Source organism: Cynara cardunculus, unplaced genomic scaffold, assembly GCF_001531365.2.
Source record: "Cynara cardunculus var. scolymus isolate 2C unplaced genomic scaffold, CcrdV1 Un_Scaffold_3186, whole genome shotgun sequence".
NCBI classification, from domain to species: Eukaryota; Viridiplantae; Streptophyta; class Magnoliopsida; order Asterales; family Asteraceae; genus Cynara; species Cynara cardunculus.
The window spans coordinates 36,845-59,002 of NW_020201380.1; the positions used below are offsets into that span (position 1 = coordinate 36,845).

The following is a 22,158-nucleotide window of genomic DNA, read 5'->3' on the forward strand; positions in this document are numbered from 1 at the left end:
AATTAATTTATAAATATTTTTTGAATACCGGGCGCATCACGTGCGTGATGCGAGCGCATCAGCATCACGCATCACGCATCGGCTTCCGGGACCCTTAACGCATCGGATCGCATCGCGCTTTTTAAAACCAAGGTCACCATGCATCTACTAATGTCTTTCACAAGTTGATGGATATTTAGATAGTGATTATTTGCACCATGGTCGCCACTTGCCATTTATTTGAAATTCAGTGTATTTGCCAAATACTGTAGAAGTAATTCAGATCTTGTTGTTTGTCAGTGGCTTAATCTTGCTGAAGATGTTGTCAGAGTACATTGATATGCATACTGTTTTGCCAGCACTTTCCTCCGAGGTTATTCACCGTGTTCTTGAAATGTTGAAATTTTTCAACACAAGGGCTTGTCAGCTTGTTCTTGGTGCTGGTGCCATGCAGGTAACTACATTTGTACAGGCCTGTAGTCAATTTTTTAACAGCGGCATAATGTTAAATAGATATACTAAGCTGTTGCCATGTAAAATTCTTTAATACCACCACTTGCAAAAGCCAACTTATGCTTGTTGGACTGAACTTTGATATTCAGATGTGAATTCTTACAACAACTCCCGCTCTTTAACTGTTGCGGTATGTACGAAGTAACAAATGAAGAATGTTAACACCCCACCCTATAACTTTGATGCAGAACAATTGTTTTATTCAACTCAAGGAAATTCATAAGTACACAACTGGTTGAATACAACTGACCAGCTCTTCGAGACTCTGGATTCTCTTGATTGACTTCGTGATTATTGTCTGCCTCTCCCCACTCCCCTGACCTCCTGTTTATGTTTTCAATTACACCAACACAACTAATCCCAGCCTTCTATTACTACTCACATTACATTGACATAACTAATCCCAACCTCCCATAACTTACCAAACAGACTTGACAGGAAATTACATAAATGCCCCTGTATGTATTACACTATTGCCCTTGCAACTATGTCTTCCTTCTTTTATAATATGGATACTTGACTTCTGGTCTAACAGCACCCTTCGTCTAACATTCACCTTGTCCTCAAGGTGAAGAGAAGGAAAACGATACTTCAATAATTAGTAGTCTTCCCACTAAGCTTCTAACAGCGGTAAACCCTTACATTGGTCAACACGTCTAATTCACCAGCCCTTCCACTCGAATGAGGTCGACAATGCACCATCTTTTTCGGTTCTACTAAAAACACCAATTCTTCAACCAATTGCACAGGCAATACAGGGGAAGAAACACTCACCAATAGCTTGTCTCAAAGGAGATACACGGAATACATGATAGGTCTCTGTTTCTAATTTTGTTAATGATCTGATACGGCCCATAAAATCTTCATACCAACTTCTTAATGATTTGAGATACCAAGGAATGTTGACAATAGTTCCTTAGCATAAGGAACACTGAATCTCCAACATTAAATGGATATCCTTTCTATGCTTATTTAATTTGTTGCTTTATCTTATGTTGAGCTTGTAAAAGATGCATCCTTAAAGAATTAACGACATCATCTCGTTTCTTTAATGATTCTTCAACTGAAGGAACAATCAGTGAGCCCTTCTTGAAACGCACGAAGGGTGGTTGATCCCTTCTATTTAAAGCTTTAAACGGGTTATAGCGTATCAAACCATTATAAGTTGTGTTGTATTGGTATTTCGCGCAAGATAAACTCTTCTTTCAATGCCGCGGATAATCTGAAACCAAACTTCTCAAATATTATTCAGAATGTCTGTTTACCACTATGAAATGGGCATGCTTGTTTAAATGATCGACCAACTTTAAATTGGTGTTCATTTTTTCCGAATTCAGTAAACCTTCAATAAAATCCAAGGTAAAGATACTGGCTGCAAGTTTGCAACCACCCTGCTGATGATCCCGACAAAGACTTGTGCCGTTGACATACCTCACATTGGTGTACCATCTCCCGTATATCGCTCTTCATATGCATATCCAATAAATCTTCAATGCCATACGTCAAGACTTGATACACATGTTGTTCTCTAGAATGACCACCCATGGAGGAATAATGTAATTCTTCCGAAATTAATGGAATTGGTTTTGATGACTTCGGAATGACAAATAGATCCATATACCATAGAATCCTTTTTGCATTGTAAACCTTTTATGCTCCACCCCTTGAGATTGAATTCCCTTTTGATCCACCTCAAATATTGATGTTGAACAAGCAACTTTAGAGTTTGAAGAAAGGATCGAGAGGATAAGATAATCATGAACTCAAGCCAAAGTTTCCTTTTTTTTCAGTTTTTTAAATTAAAGTTTTCTGTTTGCAATTTAATTTAAATTAGTTTCCTTTTTAAATAAGGATAAGTCCATAGTTTAGAGTAATCCTTTTAGGATTCTTAAATAAGTTTGGTAGGTCCCTAATCTAGAAATAGGCGTCAATGTCTTTGTTTTTGGTAGATACATAGATTTACAATTTTATTAACATTGGTGGATTCCAAGGTGTTTTCTTCAAAAACACGTTAATGTGATTGAATCGTTTCCGTGCTGCGTCAAATACACATCGCCATCTACTTGCTGACTTAACTGGTCCCATTGTCTTCATTGCAGACCTCCCATCGTCGCACACTCTACATCCCTACAGGATAACGTGCCTATCGTTACATTACTCTTGCCCGCTCTTCACTTAATGTTAAAATTGTACCCCAATAATTTTGTCAGCCACCGTTGCCTTTCTAAAACCTCATCACTTGGATGTGCCAATTTGTATACAACGTCGAATCGAGAGTAGTCAACTGTTGAATCCCAAAAATTATATCCGCATTTCCGAGTTGATGGGCTATAATTTTTCCAACATCTCTACTCCTTGTAAATGTAGTCTAGCCCCTTTACAAATCGAGGACATTTTACATCAAGTGGCTATGTTGGATAAGCCCTCGTAAGTGTATTGTCCCCATTTAGTCATATGCTATCTCACTTCCACATGCCTTTAAAAATAAAATACCTAAAAAATTAAAAACCTTCTAAAATTCCTCTCTACCATCCAGATTGATCCTGCTTTTGCTGTGGCTGTTCTTGCTGTCGTTATTCTGAGTTCCCTCCTCGCTGCTCGCCTCCTCCCTCCTTTCCCTGCTACTCTCCTCCTCCCTAGGTTTGAAGTGGTAACCATAGGTTTGCTATTGATTCTTTGGTGAATTTTATTGAATTCATTTCTGTAACACCCTAGAAATGGGACAACAAAAATTTCCAAATAAACCGGAAATGTGGTATTGAAATATCAAAATACGAGCCATCCCAAAAATGGGAACATAAACACGCTAGTTAATTACAATTGTAACAAATGGGTTTGAGGATAACAACCTCCTAATCTAATTCCTTAAAGAAATAAGATTACATTTGGGTGTCATCTAAGCCACCAAAATACTTCAATAAATGACAAAATGCTCCCATGCTCTCTACAGAACCTGAGATACATGCCGACACCAAACAAGTATTAAGCCAAAACGCCTAGTGAGCATGAACATGAAGTATACAATTGCAATATAATATGTTAAAACCATTTGTAAACCAAATACAACATTTAGGTGGTATCAACGGGAAGACCCCTATTCATTGAGAGTGACGGGAACACAAAAGTATGTCACTTGAACAATGTTGTCGCCTAACACTTCATGAGTTACCGTCCAAGAGTCCTAACAACTACTTAACAAGTTTCACCTTAAGAGTCAATCGTCCTTGGTGTCTATTCTCGCTAATTCCACCTCAAGGCTCGGCACACTTAGTGTCTACCTCAAAAGTAACACCTCAAGCGGCGGAGATCTTAGTGTCTACCACTAGGGTAACACCTCAAGACTCAACCCTCCTAATGACTACTTGGAAAGCTTCATCCAAACATATAACTTAATGAAATAACCAATTCATCCACATTTAGATACTCTTTCATCCATTAAGCCCGGTAAGTTACCAAGTACCATTATGGAATCGTCCAAGCTCATAAGACTAGCATTTATAGACAAAATCCCAACTTTAGGTCAAAATCCCAACAATTATGATTTTTCATAACAAAACCAAAATGATGAACCAAAAACCATATAAACTCTACTAATAGGCATCTAGCACACAAGGATCCATTAATATGAGCTCAATATGAAGATTTGCCCAAAAATGTATAAAACTTCACCAAATATGAGTATAAGATCAATCATCAAAAAGTTGTGCAATACTTGAAATTAAAGCTTGTAATGGCATTAAGAACACATTTAGGCATGTATCTAGTTTTACAAAATATTTAAAACTCATTTGCTAGGTTTTTAGAGAAAACCTAGAAAACCAAGAAAACCTTTAGGAATGGAAGTGATGAACTTGGATCTTGATCCTAGCTTGAAGTATTTAATCTTATAAGGAAATAAATGCTCTGAAGGGGATTGATTTTGACCTAGGAGGGTTTCCAATCGTCTTTAATGGAGAGAGGTAGGTTTGAGATATATGAAAAATAAAGTTGAAAATCGGGTTTTAATGGTGCTGGGGCATTCCCGGCTATCCTGTCACTATAGCGGGCACTATCGCCCTGACTGTATCGAGATTTCTCCTTCTTCTGGCGATCCTGACAGCACCTTTGCCCTTATGTCACTATCGTTGGGCACTGTAGACCGACTTGTACCGAGAGTTTAACACCATTTTCTCCTATTTGGCTCCCTTCCTTGCCTAACTTATGGAACACAAAGGCTTTAATTTCAAGGCATTTCTCCAACTATTTTAAAGATAGAAAGATAGAAATAAAGTCTTAGAATTTCACTTACCAAAATTCCGGATGTTACAAATTTCGTTTAATTCTTTTATTACATTTTACTCAGTTGTAGGTCCAATTCCTCCATGGATTGTCTCTTTGATTCAACTTCATAGTTTACTTCTTTTGAATAATTCTCTTACTGGGGTCTTTTGTGATTCTTTGAAGCAAGCTTCTTCATTATTGCCATGCCACTTAATATGTTGACAGGCTCCACACACTCTTTATTTTCCAGGTCTCGTTGATCTCACGATTCTTCATGTACTTTCAAATCTCTTTTTTCCACCTGGGTTTGGTTCATTTTCATGTTTGTGGTACTTCAATCTTTCCAACAATTGTCTTCTTCAGTGCTTGTACAACACATGTACAACTGGGGGGAAACCTTTTGCAGTTGGTTGAGCTTGATGTTGGGTTCAATTCATTGTTTAATAATTACCAAGGGCACTAAAATGTTTAAGATTGAGGAGATGATTTGTGGGTCAGTAGATGATCTGAAATTGATGATATTTTGTTGTGGAACAGTTGAATCCAAGTTCATTGATCATATTTTCTTTAGAATCAGTTTTGATGGATAGTTGATGGATACAATATTGTTTATCATGAGGATTTGTGTTGTTTATCATTAGAATTTGGTTTTGGTGGATAGTTGATGGGTACAGTATCTTTTTATTGGCCTAAGGGTTAGCCACCTCGTCAGAGGGGTAAAGTAGTCCTCTTTGTCATTCAAAACGTTTATTCAGCTCAGATAACAAACACAATGATCTTAGCCCTTAGGTCAGATTCACGTCTTAGTTCACACAGACAGTTTAGTCCACACGGTGCTTAATGGGGAAACAATCGAACTGCCCCTTATTCATGTCAAGGGTATTCCTCTTAAGCTCTTATTTGAAGGCACATTATTTGTTGTTAGTCTTGGTTTTGATCCTGTTTAATTGGCACTGCAGGTCTCTGGTTTGAAGTCTATTACATCCAAACACTTGGCATTGGCAAGTCAGGTTGTCAGTTTCGTGCATGCTCTTATCCCTGGTAGGTGCTGTTAGCTTTTAGTACTCTTTCAACTAATTGTGCTGCATCATGTCATGAGTGTAGTCTTTATCTAATATGGCTAATTCTATTCTATAGCATATAATATAAAGTATACTTTGACTCTATGTACAAGCTACTGCATTTATGTGCTTGATTAGTCAAACCTATTAGACACTATTTTACGCTTATACTTCAATGCCACTTACTACAATGGTGCAACGTTTCATCAAGAATTGAGTGCCATCCATGGCATTGAAATAATGTATGCAGAAGTAGTTTTGAATGCTTGCCATCTTCTAATTTCTGAACTAAGGTACTTGTTGTGCAACTTATTGTATGCTGATTCATTGTTATGTTTGCCAATGGCTTATTGTATTCTCTATGCTCTACTTTGCCTTTTGCTTTAAGAGCAGTTGTTGATGTGCCATTTGTGTTATCTCTCATGTCCAGAATACAACTTCCTAATTGCATACTGTAACGCCCCAACCCACACATTGCATGTAACACATATTTCATACAAAATAAATACATGATATCATTCCATTCAGGTCCCTTAGAACAAGAATCTAATATGACCAAATACAAGGTCCAAAAATTTTAATACATCACTTGTACTAATCAATCAAAACTATACATCAAAACAGATCTTCAAGCAGAAATGTATATAGGAAAATATTAAATTTTCCCCTTTCCCTTACCGTCCGCACCTCCTGCAATACATAGATAAAATCACAAAACGATATGTACATCTCTCCTTGATATGCCACCCTTATCCCATGGTACACCTCTCCTTGATATGCCACCCTTATTTCCTCATCAAAATTTTTCATAAAACAATTCCAAACAGACCGCAGCCAATGGAATTATTATTTATTAATCCAAAATCATTTATATCAAATCTTCATTTTATGATAAAATAACAATTTCACAAGGCACAATTCAAATCCGGTCAACCTAACTTAGCCGGATTTCATCTCCGGTCAACAATCCGGATAACACATCGCATAAGCTTTGTCCGGTTAACACTTAAAATAAATTCCAACTTTGTCCGGATAACAAGTCCGGACAACACACCGCATAAAGCTTGATCGATTTATCACTTAGAATCAATATCAACATCTTTGTCCGGATATCAAGTCCAGACAATACCCTGCTCACAACTTAACCGATTTAAAACAATCCGGACAATACATCGTCCACCCTTTGACCGATTTAAAACAATCCGGCCAAGCTTTGTCCGGATAAAACCCTTAAGTAAAATTCATTGATTTCATTCCAACAATAAACAAGATTCATATAAAACCAGTAATAATTTTATGCAAAAGAGTTTAGAAATTACTCACCTTAACAAGCTTTTGAAATCAGATACTTGAGATCAACTTAAATCTCCAGACAAGAAACAATCTGGTCAACCTCTCTTCTTTAAATCGCACAACTTTTTCAAAAAGGCAATTATACATTTCCAAAATAGGAAAGGCGGTTAACAGCCCTTCTCTTATGCATGCATTTACACTACCATATATACACTTATGCACACATGCACATACATGCATGCATATCACATATACTATGTGTGTGTATATATATATATATATATACCATGCATACATATAAATATATAACATATGCATTTCATATTATGCACATTTTCACATCTTAGCATGATCAAACGTAATAATTTATCATGCTATTACGTAATCATTTAATCAAATAATCACATATTATTTACCTTGGGTGATAACCAGGATCAAGTTATCACACGTACTCATATGTTCATTATGTATTAATTTGAGTTTTGGTGTCAATTAATGCTTGCAACTTTGAGGAAGTTACTTTCACATCACATTAATATGAATAACTATACTCTTCATTCTCTATTAGGCTGCTAATATTTTTTTTGATTAACCTGGATATCCAACCCGCTATGCGAGCCGACTAATCCCAGGGCGACCACCTGCTTTGCAGATAGCCCGGAGTCATCGCATTTGAACCTCCGTGGCCACAAGAGGATTTTTATTCCTCCTTGGATTTGAACCTGGGACCTCCTGCTAATATTGTTTCCCCTGAAATCTTAAATCTAGTTACCCTGTCAATTGTTTGGTAAACTTTTTGGTTTGTGAAATTGCCCATGTAATGTCAGTGAATGTGGTAAAATTGTAGCATGTAAAAGGTCTTTCGGATTGCTAGAGAATAAGTTGTAGTTTGATATCCCCAAATACATATGTTAAGTTTGTTTGATCTCTAGTTGATCGTACTGCATCAATGAAATTGGATTCACGTTTATATTTAACAATGATACTTGATAACTGTTAGGTGCATATTTCTAGAACTTTTAGAGCTGCAAAAATTATTAATTGCTGTGAGTATACCATCTGAAAATTTATTTTAACTTATTCTTCTGTATGTATCTAAGAAATTAGGAGGATTCTTTTCCTGAAAGTACCTGAGACTCGAAAAGGCTTGCTGTTATCAGAAATTGACCGAGTATCACAGGTAGTGTTTAAGGAAACCTATTTTTTTCTCATTATCTTGATCCTGATCCCATGTCAACAATTACATCTTTTTGTCTGATTCTTGGCTATTCGTGAGTTTCTTCTCGCGAGCAACCATATTTGGGTTCTCATTTTTCCTTTGAAATGCCTATCCAGTGCCATGTATACTATATGCCTGGTGATTTCGTTTTACCACTTTTGAACAGTTTAGATATTACTTCAAATTTGATCATATTCCACATGACATGGCATTAATTTGTCTTCTAGCTTGCCTGTTCTCAATAGGATTAGAACATATAATATTTTTGTTGAGTAAGAAATGATGCAGGGCATCATAGAAAACATAGGAAAGTGGACGAGAAGAGCAAGGCATGGTGAAAGGAAAAGAATAGAGAGCTACCTTGCAGGGAATGTACAATGCTAGCCAAGTTTCACACACACTCAAAATCACTGTATTATTTGATGGAAGATTGTCTCAATCTGTATTAAATCACAATATTCTTGTAGTCGAAACTACTGCAACTATAACTACAAAGTAGAAAGACGACTAAATACCTGATAATAGTTTTTCTCCCAAGATACCGAACTTTCTTTAGTGCTTCAATAATATTAGTAGATGTCCAAATATAGTAAATATACTTACCTAAATACTATAATATGATCTCCAAAATCTACTTTGTCTTTGCTCGATATAAAACAAGACTATCTCCACAAACAGAAAAGTATTGTGCTTGATATAGTTAACTTCCAAAGTTCATTTTGGATATTGCTGGCTTTGGCCAAAGGAGCAGAGAAATCCTCTTAACCTTTTCAACAAAGTTCTTAGGTGAACTACTTGTGCATGGTGATAATCTGCATGTGCTTGGATGTTACCTAATGCACCACAAAGATCATATTCCTCTACCGAAATCGTCAATCACATTACCCTGGTGGTGGCTAGGATTTTGAACCTGGGCACAAGAAAATCAGAACAACGGTGCCGGTCACCGAGGGTTTAAGTCAGGACGGCACCCAGAAACCAGAATCAGGGTTTGACAAATCACACGAACTAGAGGCGTGATGTTTTAGTGAGTCAGGATCAACGAGTAAATCCAAATTGAGACTATGGTTGGCAGTGGTGGTAGCTGCTAGGGTTTCGACTTAAGGGGGCATTTTCTAGGATTTGTAGTTGCTATTGACAGGACTGCTAGGGTTATAGACGGCGTTTGAGATGAATAGGGTTTTAGTAGTTGATGTGTACATCAAGAAAACAATTGCTTTGGTACCATGTTAATCTTAAGCTATTTCTCATTATTGTGTGTCTCCTTAAAGGCAAAGGATGATGCATATATACTACAAGAGAGGGCTGATGACAGCTGACCTTTCTAAGTACACATTCTGTATCTGACTAAAATATGCAATGCTATATATATAACCCTATTTTTACAAGTTTGAATCATAATATTGATTTACATGGATGTCTCGGGTATTATGCATGTTACGGGAATTGGAAATTTCACATATGAGGCTACTACATAATCCCTAAAATGGTGTTCTGATTGGTATAACATTGTAAAAATTGACTTTATATTTGCTATTTCTGAAGAAGTCTGGGACATGTCATAGTTGGTTCTGCGTAATTGATTTTGGTGCTCGAATAATAACAATCAAGCAGCAAAAGGAAGAATAAAAATAGGTAAAAGAACTAGAGGAAGTTATCTGTTATTAGTTGAAGCTTCAATTATCTCTCTCTCTCTCTCTCTCTCTCTCTCTCTCTCTCTCTCTCTCTTCTCTCAAGCATGCATGCATTCAACACATACAGACACGTATATCTCTAGACTTCTACATATGCACTTGTTTGTTGGATGATCATGGGCTATTTATCGTTGCTATATCTTCTCAAATGAATATAGGATTATAAAGTGCATCGTGATGAGATACATACAAAGCTGGTGCAAATAATGAGGGAAAGGTTATTAGTTCATCTTCGTGGGCTGCCACAAATTATTGAAACATGGAGCCGCGTAGATGAGACCGATACACAACCCAGTCAGTTTGCTCGATCACTCACGAAGGTATCTTTTTTTCCCCTTCCCTTTGGATCACTTCAATTATATCACTGAATTTCATAACCACCAATCAAAATATGTAGAGTAGAGTATGACATATGCAACTTGCTGAAAATACCCTAACAACTGATATGACAATGTCAACCATAAACCCATATACCTAATACTTATGTAATTGTTTTTAAAAATTATGGTATGTGCACATTAGAATACATTTTTTTGTTATTGGATGGTTATAGTTTCCCAATCAAGTGATCTATAAGTTAATTGATGGAAGGATTCAACCACAAATGTTACTTTTACGCTGTTGAAGGGCAATCAATATCTTACCAACAAAAAAAAAGCTAATACACCTATGGTTGGAGCATGTTTGTCAAACATTTCCAACGTGCTTCATCCTAGATCCAGTTGAGTCTTCCAAAGGGGTTTTTATTGAAATACTAGAAGGGTGCTCGCGCAATTCAACGAGATACATCTTGATTTTGATGTTTTGTTTTATATTTTGGATCTATCGATGTTATAATGCAATTTTATGTGGTTTTGAAAAAAAGAAAATGTCTTTATTTTTGAAATGAAATATAAATTTGAAGATATAAAATTTTGAAAAAAATAAGCGATATTTGTATTAAATTAACTACTTAAAAGTTATCGTTTTTGTGTAATTTCTTTAATTCAATTTTTTATTATACTTTAATTGAAGTTTAAAAACAAAATAAATTATTTTTGGTTTAATAAAATAATGTTTTTTAAGATAATAATTAGGTATTCTGTTAGACTCGATTATCTTAATTATATTTTAGATTTTTTATTTAAAATGATGTTTATCATGTATTTTATTATGTTTATCTACATTTAGTTACAAGAATTCAAACATAGAGCTTTAATAAGATGTATTCATGCATATTCTACTTGTAATCTTGAATTTTAAGTAGTATGCATCAATAAACAATACTTTATGAATAAAAAATTGTTTCTAAGAGTTTTTGTCAAATGCTTTATAATATATTTATGTTAGAACTCAATGATTATCTTAATTATATTTTAGATTTTTTATTATTTAAAATGATATTTATCATGTATTTTATTATGTTTATCTGCAGTTAGTTACAAGAATTCAAACATAGAGCTTTAATAAGATGTACTAATGCACATTCTACTTGTAATCTTGAATTTTAAGTAATATGCATCAATAAACAGTACTTTATGCATAAAAAAATGTTTTTAAGAGTTTTTGTCAAATATTTTATAATATAGTATAGATTGGTTACCCGATTTCTAATAGGAGGTGCATGAAAAATATTTAATATATCACCAAAGGACAGTTTATGTGGTACACATAAAATATGTGGTTTGTGGAGATGTGCCTAGTTTCATGGTTATCATTGTACATATCAATCATATCACATGTATACCTCCCAACTCATGTTTCGAATGATTTGCCCCAGACATGCTCAAATGCTATCTATCATAGCTTATTTTTCGGACAATGTTGACAACTTGTTTCTTAGCTTTGTGTCATATAGATCACTTGGTACAAAATGCAATACAAATTCATGAACCACTTTCTTAGACATCCTAGTTTGATTCATATTGAAATTATGTTTTGATTTGTATCAATGTCGAAAATGGGCATGAGGCGTGGTGTAACTGCAAAGTAAAACCTGAAGATTAGGAGCCATGATATTTTTCAAGGTGTGGCTTATGGAGACAAATGTGTGTGTATAATGTAATTAGGGATTATATTATTGCTTTCAACTTTTGTATTACAAAGAAAGGATACAAGGATATATATATATATATATATATATATATATATATATAGACAGAAAACCTAGACAAAAGAGAAACCCTAAGGGCCCATGGGATTAATGGGCCGAAGTAAATACATATCGTATTTACATTATAACACTCCCCCTCGAGTTGGAACATAGATGTTAATCATGCCCAGCTTGTTACAAATAAAAGATATTCGCGAACCAGGTAATGCTTTGGTAAAGACATCAACAAGTTGTCTTCCTGTTCGAGCAAAGGGAGTTGAGATGATTCCATCTTCTAGCTTTTCATAAGTGAAATGGCAGTCAACCTCGATGTGTTTTGTTCTTTCATGAAACACGGGATTGTCTGAAATGTGGATAGCCACCTCATTATCACAATATAGGTTCATTGGTTTAGATTGAGCAAACCCAATTTCACTTAGCAAATTACCCAACCACATCAGCTCGTAAGTGGTTTGGGCCATAGCCCTGTATTCAGGTTCAACACTTGACCGGGAAACAACATTCTGTTTCTTGCTTATCCACGAAACTAGATTCCCTCCGACTAACACACAATATGCTGTCGTAGACTGCCTAGTAGTAGGATCCCCATCATAGTCGGCATATGTGAACCCTTCTATGACATGATGACCGTGATTTTGATAAAGGATACCAAGACAGGAGCACCCTTTAGGTACGTCAGTATATACCTAACAATGTCCCAATGTGGAGTTCTCGGAGATGACATAAACCGACTTACTACACTCACTTGAAACGTGATGTCAGGATGTGTAATCGTCAGGTAGTTTAGCTTTCTAACAATTCTTCTGTACTTTTCTTGATCCTCAAGTAGATTTCCATCGTCCGCTTTCAATTTCATATTTAGAATCATTGGGGCCTCACAAGGTTTTGTTTCAATCATTCCAGGGTCAATTCAATATATCTAAACAATATTTCTGTTGAGACAAACATATCCCTTTTTGAGTACGAGATACTTCAATTCCCAAGAAGTATTTTGAAGGAATTAGGTCCTTTGTTTGAACTGAGACGCAAGGAAACCTTCTAGCTTCTTGATCCTAGTCTCATCACTCCTAGTAATCACAATGTCATCAACATATACCACTAGTAGAATACATCTGGAAGATGACGAAGTAAATAACACAAAATGATCACAAGAGCTCATTCGTAAGTCGAACTCAGTCACTACGACATTAAACTGTCCAAACCAAGCACAAGGGGATTGCTTTAAACCATACAATGATTTACGCAGTTTACATACTCTACTAGACTCCCCTTGAGCAACAAACCCAAGGTGGTTGCTCCATATAGACTTCCTCATGTAAATCACCATACAAGAAGGCATTTTTCACATCCAGTTGGTGTAGTACCTAGTCGTAAGTAGCGGCTAATGAAACAAATAAGTGGATGGAGGGTACCTTAGCCACAGGAGAAAATGTCTCGTGATAGTCAACCCCTTAAGTCTGAGCATATCCTTTGGCTACCAATTTGGCTTTCAGACGAGCCATGGATCCATCTGGATTAACTTTCACAGTGAATACCCATTTACAGCCAATTGCCTTTTTGCGTCCAGGTAACTCTACCAAATCCCATGTATCATTATGATCGAGAGCATTCATCTCATCAATCATAGCATCCCACCATCGAGGATGGGCCAAAGCTTCACCAACCGTTTTAGGAACAAATAAAGAATCAAGTGTAGAGATCAAAGAACGAAAATGTGAAGAAAGTTTTTCATAGGAAACAACGAAAACTTGAAGATAATTAATCATAGGAAACAACAGAAGAAATAAGGTAAGTACATGAGCGCTTACCTTTCTGAAGAGCAATGGGAACATCAAGATCAGGAACCTGTGTATTGGAAGGTGGTGGATCACTCGAATCAAGAGGATCATCATTAGGCGGATCTGCAGACGATGATGAAGATGGTGTTGGGTCGGGATTTGATGTAGGTCGTTGCCGCCTATTATATACATGAACTATTGGTGGTTTATTAGGCTCTTGGGTCTGTGTCGAGTCGGGTGGGGTAGTAAACTCAGGAACAGGTATGGTATACACCAACAAATCATCACTCTCTTGGGTTGCAAGGAGTGGACATAGGAAAGAAGGGTATATACTCATTTAATGTAACGTTTTGTGATACAATGTATCGATTAAGCATGGGGAAAACACTTATACCCTTTTTGAAGTCGAGACTGACCAAGAAAGATACATTTAAGAGACTTTGGATCCAACTTAGTTATGTGAGGTCGGGTATCCCGGACAAAGCAGGAACTACCAAAGATCTTTAGGTCGACAGGAAACAATGATTTTGTAGGAAACATAACTGAGAAAAGACTTTTACCATCCAAGACAACAGAAGGCATTTGGTTGATAAGAAAACAAGCGGTAGCAACCGCATCAGCCCAGAAGTTTTTAGGAATAGTCATGTGAAATAATAGAGCCTGAGCCACCTCTAGGAGATGACAATTCTTTCGTTCCACAACCCCATTTTCGGCTGGTGTGTCAACACAGGAAGACTCATGAAGAATGCCATTTTGAATTATATATGACTAAAATGTTTGGGACAAATATTCGTTTGCATTATCACTACGAAGAGTTTGAATGGAGACTTTAAACTGCGTTTTAATCTCAACATAGAGTGAACTAAAATGTGTGAATACCTCAGATCATTTTTTCATAAAGTAAAGCCAAGTAGTGCGAGAGTAATCATCAACAAACGTAACAAAATACTTAAATCCAAGTTTTGAAGTAACAGGAAATGGTCCCTAAACATCATAATGGACAAACTTAAATGGGGATGAGGCCCGCTTATTATAGACTCTAGGACTTAAATAATGTTTGGCAAACTGACAAGACTCACACTATAAAGAAGGTAAATAAGAAAACTCTGGACATAACTTCTTCAGATTCTGTAAAGATGGATGACCTAATCGACAATGAACTTCAAGTGGAGACGATGAGCTAGAACAAGTCAATGCATAAGGTACTTGATGTTCAAATATGTATAGGCCATCAGTCTCCTGCCCTCTACAAATAATTCTCTTCGTCGACAGATCCTGAAAGACACAGAAATCAGGAAAGAATGAGACAACAATTTAAAGCATGGGTAATTTTGCTGACTGATAATAAATTGAATGAGAAATTAGGTAGGCTCGATACGGAAAATAACGAAACAGACAGGGTAAGATCGATGGTTCAGAACCAAGGACAGGTGTGGTAGACCCCCGTCAGCAATTGTGACATGTGATGGGAATTTGTGTTTATTGAAATCAGAGAAGATGTGGGATTACTTGTCATTGGATCTGAAGCACCTGAATCAATGACCTATTTGTCTCGGCAAATGCAGTAGTTGGAGCAATGGAATTCTCAGTCCCTAAAAGTCGAGCATATTCTGTTGTGGGTATGGTAACAGTACTATCTGAGGCAGAGGCAACGTGCGCTGATGAACTCCTCGGATGTTTGGCCAAGAGCTTCTTACATGTGCGCTTGGTGTGACCTAACTCATGGCAATAGTAACACTCAAACATTATCAGAATCTAGAATAGTAGCCCGTGAGTCGGTTGTTTGGCCACTGTGGCCACCTCTAGAGCCACCACGGTGACCCCCATGAAATCCTCCTCGGTAGCCACCACAAAATTCCCCTCAACCAACCAGACCACTGATGTATTAGAAGTTTGAGAAACCTGAAGATTCTCATTCCTAAGAACACGGACAAATGTTTCTTGAAGACAAGGAATAACAGATTCATTCAAGAACTAAGATCTGATAGAGTTAAATTCTGGTTGCAAACTAGTCAAGAAACTGATAACAACCACTTGTTCCCTCTGAGTCTGCATGGCTTTGACATCAGCACTTAATGGAAGAAGAGAGTTAAGCTCCTCATACACTTTCTTGAACTCCATGACATACGTAGTGAGTAATCAGTCCTGTTGTTCTCCACGATGAAAGGACTTACAAACGCTATAGATTCGAGAGATGTTACTTTGTACAGAATGCAAAAAATAAAGATAATCCATAAGTTTTTTCACATATTCACAGTGGCTAACCAGAGATGCAAGAGAAGGCTCAATAGTATTGATAATTTGCATACAAACGAACATCACTTTGGAACCATGAATCAAAACTGTTATCTTTAGGAGGATCCAATGTGAGATGAGAAGCCATTCTCATGCTCCGGAGATAGATACGAATAGTTTTGCTCCACTCAAAGTAGTTGGAGCCATTAAGTTTGTTGTCGGTGAGCTTAATATTTATTGGAAGCATCTCGGATACACGTAAACTACTCTTACTGTCCGATGTTTTGTCTTTTCCAATCATCTTCCAATAAATCACAAACCAGAAGAGAGAACGTAGAACTTAGGACGAAGGATAGCAAACCAGAAAGTGAACGATGCGCTCACAGGGTGCCAACGAAACCTACGAATATAAAACTTCCAATCCAAGGAAACTGCAGCGAACCATGCAAACAGCCGCCAAACGAATTGAATCCTCAGCTTGGACTCGGGCAACAAGCAAACAACAGCAGCAAAACTTGTTGTCGCTCAAACAGCAGCAGAAAGCTTGCTGTCGACCAAAATAATCAAGCAAAACAGCCCCGAATTACAGCAGCACCAAACAGCCGAGGAAGCAGCACCCAAACGCAAACAGATTGCAAGTCATGAGGAAGAAAAACACGCCCAGATCTGGATTAAAAAAAAACGGCAGCAACCAGATCCAGACAGCAGCAAATCGTAAACTAAAATGCCTAGGATCAAGAATCCTTGTTGCACAAGAAACCCTAAAAAAACAAACACTACTAGCCGTGTCTTTGAAACACGACCAGATCTGAGAGTTAGCAAACAGCAGCCATGAGGAACAGATCACAGGGATAAACCGAAGCCCACAAACAACCAGCAAAACCGATCCCACACAAGGAAGAAACTGAAACTAGAAGAACAAGAATCCTAATCGAAGAACAAAAATTTCGATCGGCGAAACTAGTGATTGTTACAAAACCGAGCTCTGCTACCATGTAATTAGGGATTATATTATTGCTTTTAACTTGTGTATTACAAAAAAAGGATACAAGGATATATATAGACAGAAAACCTAGACAAAAGAGAAACCCTAAGGGTGCGTTTGGTTTGCAGGAATGTTTTTGAGGGATTTGGATTCCAGGAGGGATTTGGATTTAAAATACATCATGCGTTTGGTTTGCAGGATTTGGATTGGATTTGAAATCCATTCCTTTGTTTGGTTTGTAGGATTTGGAGGGTGAAACTAGGCTTATTCCGATCATATCAATTTTCCTTTGCTTATTCCGATCATATCAAGAAGTCCAGAATCTTCGAGGTCTGTACAGGCTTATTCCGATCACCTTCTAATACTTCGTATAATTTTTTTAACCTAATTTGTGTTCATGTATATTCAACCTAATCTGTCAAAATTGAAGGATTTAACCTAATCTGTGTTCATAGTTTAGAGAGAAATCGAAAAGGGGAAAAGGGGAAAAGGGATTTACTTGTTGAGTGATGGGAGAAGGCGGTTTATCGGCGAGGACCACAGTGGGAGACGGCGACGGAGACGGTGGGCGACGGAGACGAAGGGCGACGGCGGTGGCAACAGAGACGAAGGGCGACGGCGGTGGCAACGGAGACGAAGGGCGACGGCGACGGCGACGGTGAGCAATGGAAGAGCGATATAATCTGTGGCGACGGAGACGAAGGGCGACGGCGACGGTGAGCAACGGAGACGAAGGGCGACGGCGGTGGCAACGGAGACGGTGCGCAATGGACGAGAAGGGCAAGAATGAAATCCCATGGGAATGGATTTCAAAATCCGGTGTATTTTCAAAGGATTCTCAAATCCATAGTTCACGGGATTTGAAATGAATCCCAGGATTTTAAATCCTACCATTCCTTCAAACCAAACGCAAGATTGTAATGGATTTTAAATCCAAATCCTGCAAACCAAACACCCCCCATGGGCTTAATGGGCCTAAGTAAATATATATCGTATTTACATTCTAACATATACTATATGTGTATATATAATATGAGTTTGTACAACCAATGCAACCCAATAAATTGAAATATTTATGGAAATGTTGAGAGTTCATTTATTATGATTTAAATATTTATGGAAGATGAATAAGGTTCATTAATTATGATCAATACTTTATATTAGGAAACAATCAAAACTTTTATGAAATTACATATTAATCAAAATAAATGGACGGTTGAGATTAAGTTGTATTGGTTGTACAAATATAATGGGTTATATAATAACCCATCTCTATATAATATATACATATTTGTTACTACTATTACTTAATCATACTGAGCAATTTAAGTTCATATAAAAGGAAGACATAATATATTGATATAAAAAGCTTAAGGAAGATCACAAGGTCAAAACGAAATTAAAAGACACCTTGGCGACAGCATGCCACGCCACGCCACGCCACGACAGCACATCACCTTAAAAGGCTGCTATGTGGGTTCACAATACATGGGATACATGCCTTGCCGCCATGGCACACCATTTTTTTACATTTACTCGTATACGAAAGGTGTGTCCCCAAAATTTTGTTGTATTGCATCAGTGTCCATGCTGTTAATCGCGCCGCTGTAGTAGTGCAATAGCGGTTCGCAATTCTCAGGAGAATAGCAGTGAAATATAGCAGTGCCGCTAATAGTGGCGCTATCTGCCACATTTTGACCTCAAATTTTTTGTTGCTAATAATAGTGCTATTTAGTGTTGGGCTCAAATTGTCGGGCTCTTTTTTCGAGATCTTTTAGGTTTGGGTTAAGATTCTCAAATGTCACGACTTCAGAGTTTTTTAGTTACTCAACAATGTTTTGAAATGATGTCAATTTTGAAGCTGAAATTTAGTTTATTTGACTTTATAAATCATCCAAGACTTTGATTATTTCTTTTTAATTGCTAGTAGTACGTATTTAGCTGCTTAAAAATACATATTAATATGCAAGTTCAATAACTACTGGATGGGTTTTTGACTGCCAAATCACACACTCACATATATACATATATATAATTCTAATTATTATATGAACGCTATTTGGACCACTATACCACCACTTTTACTGTCGCAATACCTGCTATTTCAAATGACAGTTGTGATTGCGATTTCCGGTTTTGACTATTATAACAGGCATAGCATAGTGTAATACTGAGAGCCTGAGACAAAACGAAAATAATTTCCTAGTTAATTTGTGTATTGCGGAGAGTAAGCGGCTAGCATGGGAATAAGATACTATAGTCTTACAGCTAACTATTAACAAATGTTGTGTCGATTATGATATAGTTTAGTTTATTGACTGGTCTTTTGTAACTACTTGAACTATTAACGAAGTCACCATCATTTGAAAAGCTCAACATTCTAGAATGATATGTGTATTTTGTTAGACATGTTAGTTTCCTTAGAGATGTCGAGGGCATTCATCCTTTTACACTAGAAGAGGGTAAAACTGAATCTAATAGAAGTGAGGAACAACGGTATCAAGCCTCATGGTTGTATCGACATATCTGTTCGCAGAGTAGGTGGAGTAGTCAAAGGATTGTAGGGACCTAAATGGAACAACAAAGGAACCTTGATAAATGTCTAGAAACTCAAGACAGTCCAAGGTAGTTATAGGTCCATTTTCCTTCTAATGTGCAAGATTCCTGCTCTGAGTAAAGCTTATATTTAAATCACAATTCTCCAATTGAGACTCGGTCTGTACAAGAGCACAAAATTCAGGAAAGAGAGACATAATGTTGGAAAGTTTACTTGAACCAATTCCCCTTTTAGGGAGGTAACACCAATTCCCCTTTTCAGATTTCAAGCACCTACCAAAAAAAGGATGGTCTTGACCTGTTAAGTTTGGTTAAACCGTGGAGAACATCATATACTAAGTTTTACGATTGGGAACGACCCACTGGCCCAAGCCTAATTCTAGATGATCAGTCAAGGCCTTGGAAAGGATCAATGAACATGCATAGGGCTGATATGAGAGGGGTTGGTATGCATGCTCACGAGTACGGAGATACTATAAATACTAAGGGGGCTTTTGTTTTGCAGGATTCCGAGGGAATCCGAAGGAATTGGAATGATCAATTCCATTGACCAAATTTCATTCAAGCATTTGGTTTACCTAGGTAATGGAGTTGAATTCCACACATTCCACCACTCATGGATTTGGTCATTCCATCACAATTGGAAAGGAATTCAATTCCATTCCATCCTACTTTTCAAAAAGACAAAATTGTCCCCATCTTCCATACCTGATTTACTTGGACCATATGACCTCCATGAAAAACTTCATCACCAAATCGAACCACCGTTGTCTTGAACCACCTTTGACCACCACCGATCTGAACCACCGTTGTTTTGAACCACCTTTGACCACCACCGATCTGAACCACCATGCTCGCAACGAATATAGATCAGGATATCAGGAGAAGGGAAGTCATTGCAATTCAACAACACTTTGCTTTGAGCCAGAAAAGGGTTGAAAGGATCAGTGCGGTTGCTTCAAACGATTTTCTTAAGGTGAAAACCAATGAAGATAAGGTTGTGAAGTTGGGTGGTTATGATTTGAAGCTGAAAAAGCTTACGATTAGAGCATGATCATGGTCATGGTGGCAACACTAGTTATGGGAACAATCTTGAATGGGATTAAAATTTGAAGAGTTAACCCACCAGGTGTTTGTTAAATGTCCTAACTCAACTTTTTTAAGCTTGTAGGTTCTATTATCAATTGTTTTCTATTATCAGTTGTTCTTTTCGAATTATTTGAAGATTGAGTGGCACTATAATGAATTAATTTTATCTGTGCTTAGAACAGTACTTGGATTTCGGTTAAATTTTTTCAAAAAAGGGTATTTTGGTCATTTACCCATATTTCATTCCAATTCCAAAGCTACATTATGTGAACCTATCAGGCAAATTCCAATATCTTTAACATCTTCCATTCCAATGTCTATCAACCAAACATGTGGTCAAACCTGATAACATTTCATTCCAATTCCTTTGACAGATTTCATTCCATCCAAAAATATTCTGCGAACCAAACGCTGCCTAATAGGTTAGCTATAGGGAAGGCAGGCAAGAATTATAGTTTTCAACAACAGATCACAATTTTATTGCCAACTTTGTCAAATCACAATATTGGCAGAAAAAGTTAATCGTAACAGAAGTCAATGTACAGGATGTTTGATACATGATGCAACAGTGAATTAGTAGATAAGCAAGCCACTTCGGGAACTGAATACAAAGGTGTCTCCTTATGTCAGGGTTGGCATAAAAGAAGGGCACCGCTTGCAACACGGACTACTTTCGCTTCTTTGGAGGGGCTAGGCTTTGTATTATCTGATGCAAAGAAAAATGGTTTCCTTAGAATCCCACATTGGCTAGACTTTGACAATTTCTCCTCAACATAGGTCATAGGTGTGAACCTCCCTTCTCCCCTCAAGGTCTCTTTTGGAGAGTAATCTAATGGGGCTCCACTTCCACATATTCTTACCGTTTTTGTATCGCAATTCCAGTGGTAATAGGTAACAAGTATAGTACAAGATCTACTAACAAAGTGAAATTATAAAAGCCTAATCAAACCCTAATTGACAATATTAAATATAAACCTGTGTGTCTAATATCATTCTTTAGAAAACTGCATCTTTGGGAGATGTTAACATCTGATCATAACTTAGTATATTTAATGCTTATTATTTCTTATATCTGCTTAAGCTGATATCTACTTATGGCGATGCTATGTGTGCCTTGGTTATTTGCTAATTGGGTTTGGTGGTTCATTTGTTTTCAGGAAGTTGGATATCTTCAACGTGTGCTTTCTCGCACTTTGCATGAAGCAGATGTTCAAGAAATATTCAAGTGAGCCTTTGTTTATCATACTATAAATCCAATTACTCTTTTAGTTTATGCATCATGACTATTTAGGACTGCTAACATGGAAGACCCTGGCTTATAAAACTGGTTAATAAACATGTATACTGCATGTTTCACGTGTTGTTTCATGTATGAAAACACCACCATGAAAATTAGTTTTTAGG

General features: G+C 37.0%; 1 protein-coding gene across 1 annotated transcript in view; it reads left to right on the plus strand.

Annotated features, from left to right (window-relative positions):
• Positions 1–22,158, plus strand: part of LOC112503531 (vacuolar protein sorting-associated protein 54, chloroplastic-like) — a 49,333-nt gene that overhangs the window by 25,194 nt on the left and 1,981 nt on the right. Inside the window, exons 12-16 of the mRNA XM_025107548.1 lie at positions 280–433; positions 5,712–5,793; positions 8,207–8,286; positions 10,178–10,339; positions 21,912–21,979. Coding sequence (XP_024963316.1) covers positions 280–433; positions 5,712–5,793; positions 8,207–8,286; positions 10,178–10,339; positions 21,912–21,979 — 546 coding nt within the window. The remainder of the gene's footprint in view (positions 1–279; positions 434–5,711; positions 5,794–8,206; positions 8,287–10,177; positions 10,340–21,911; positions 21,980–22,158) is intronic.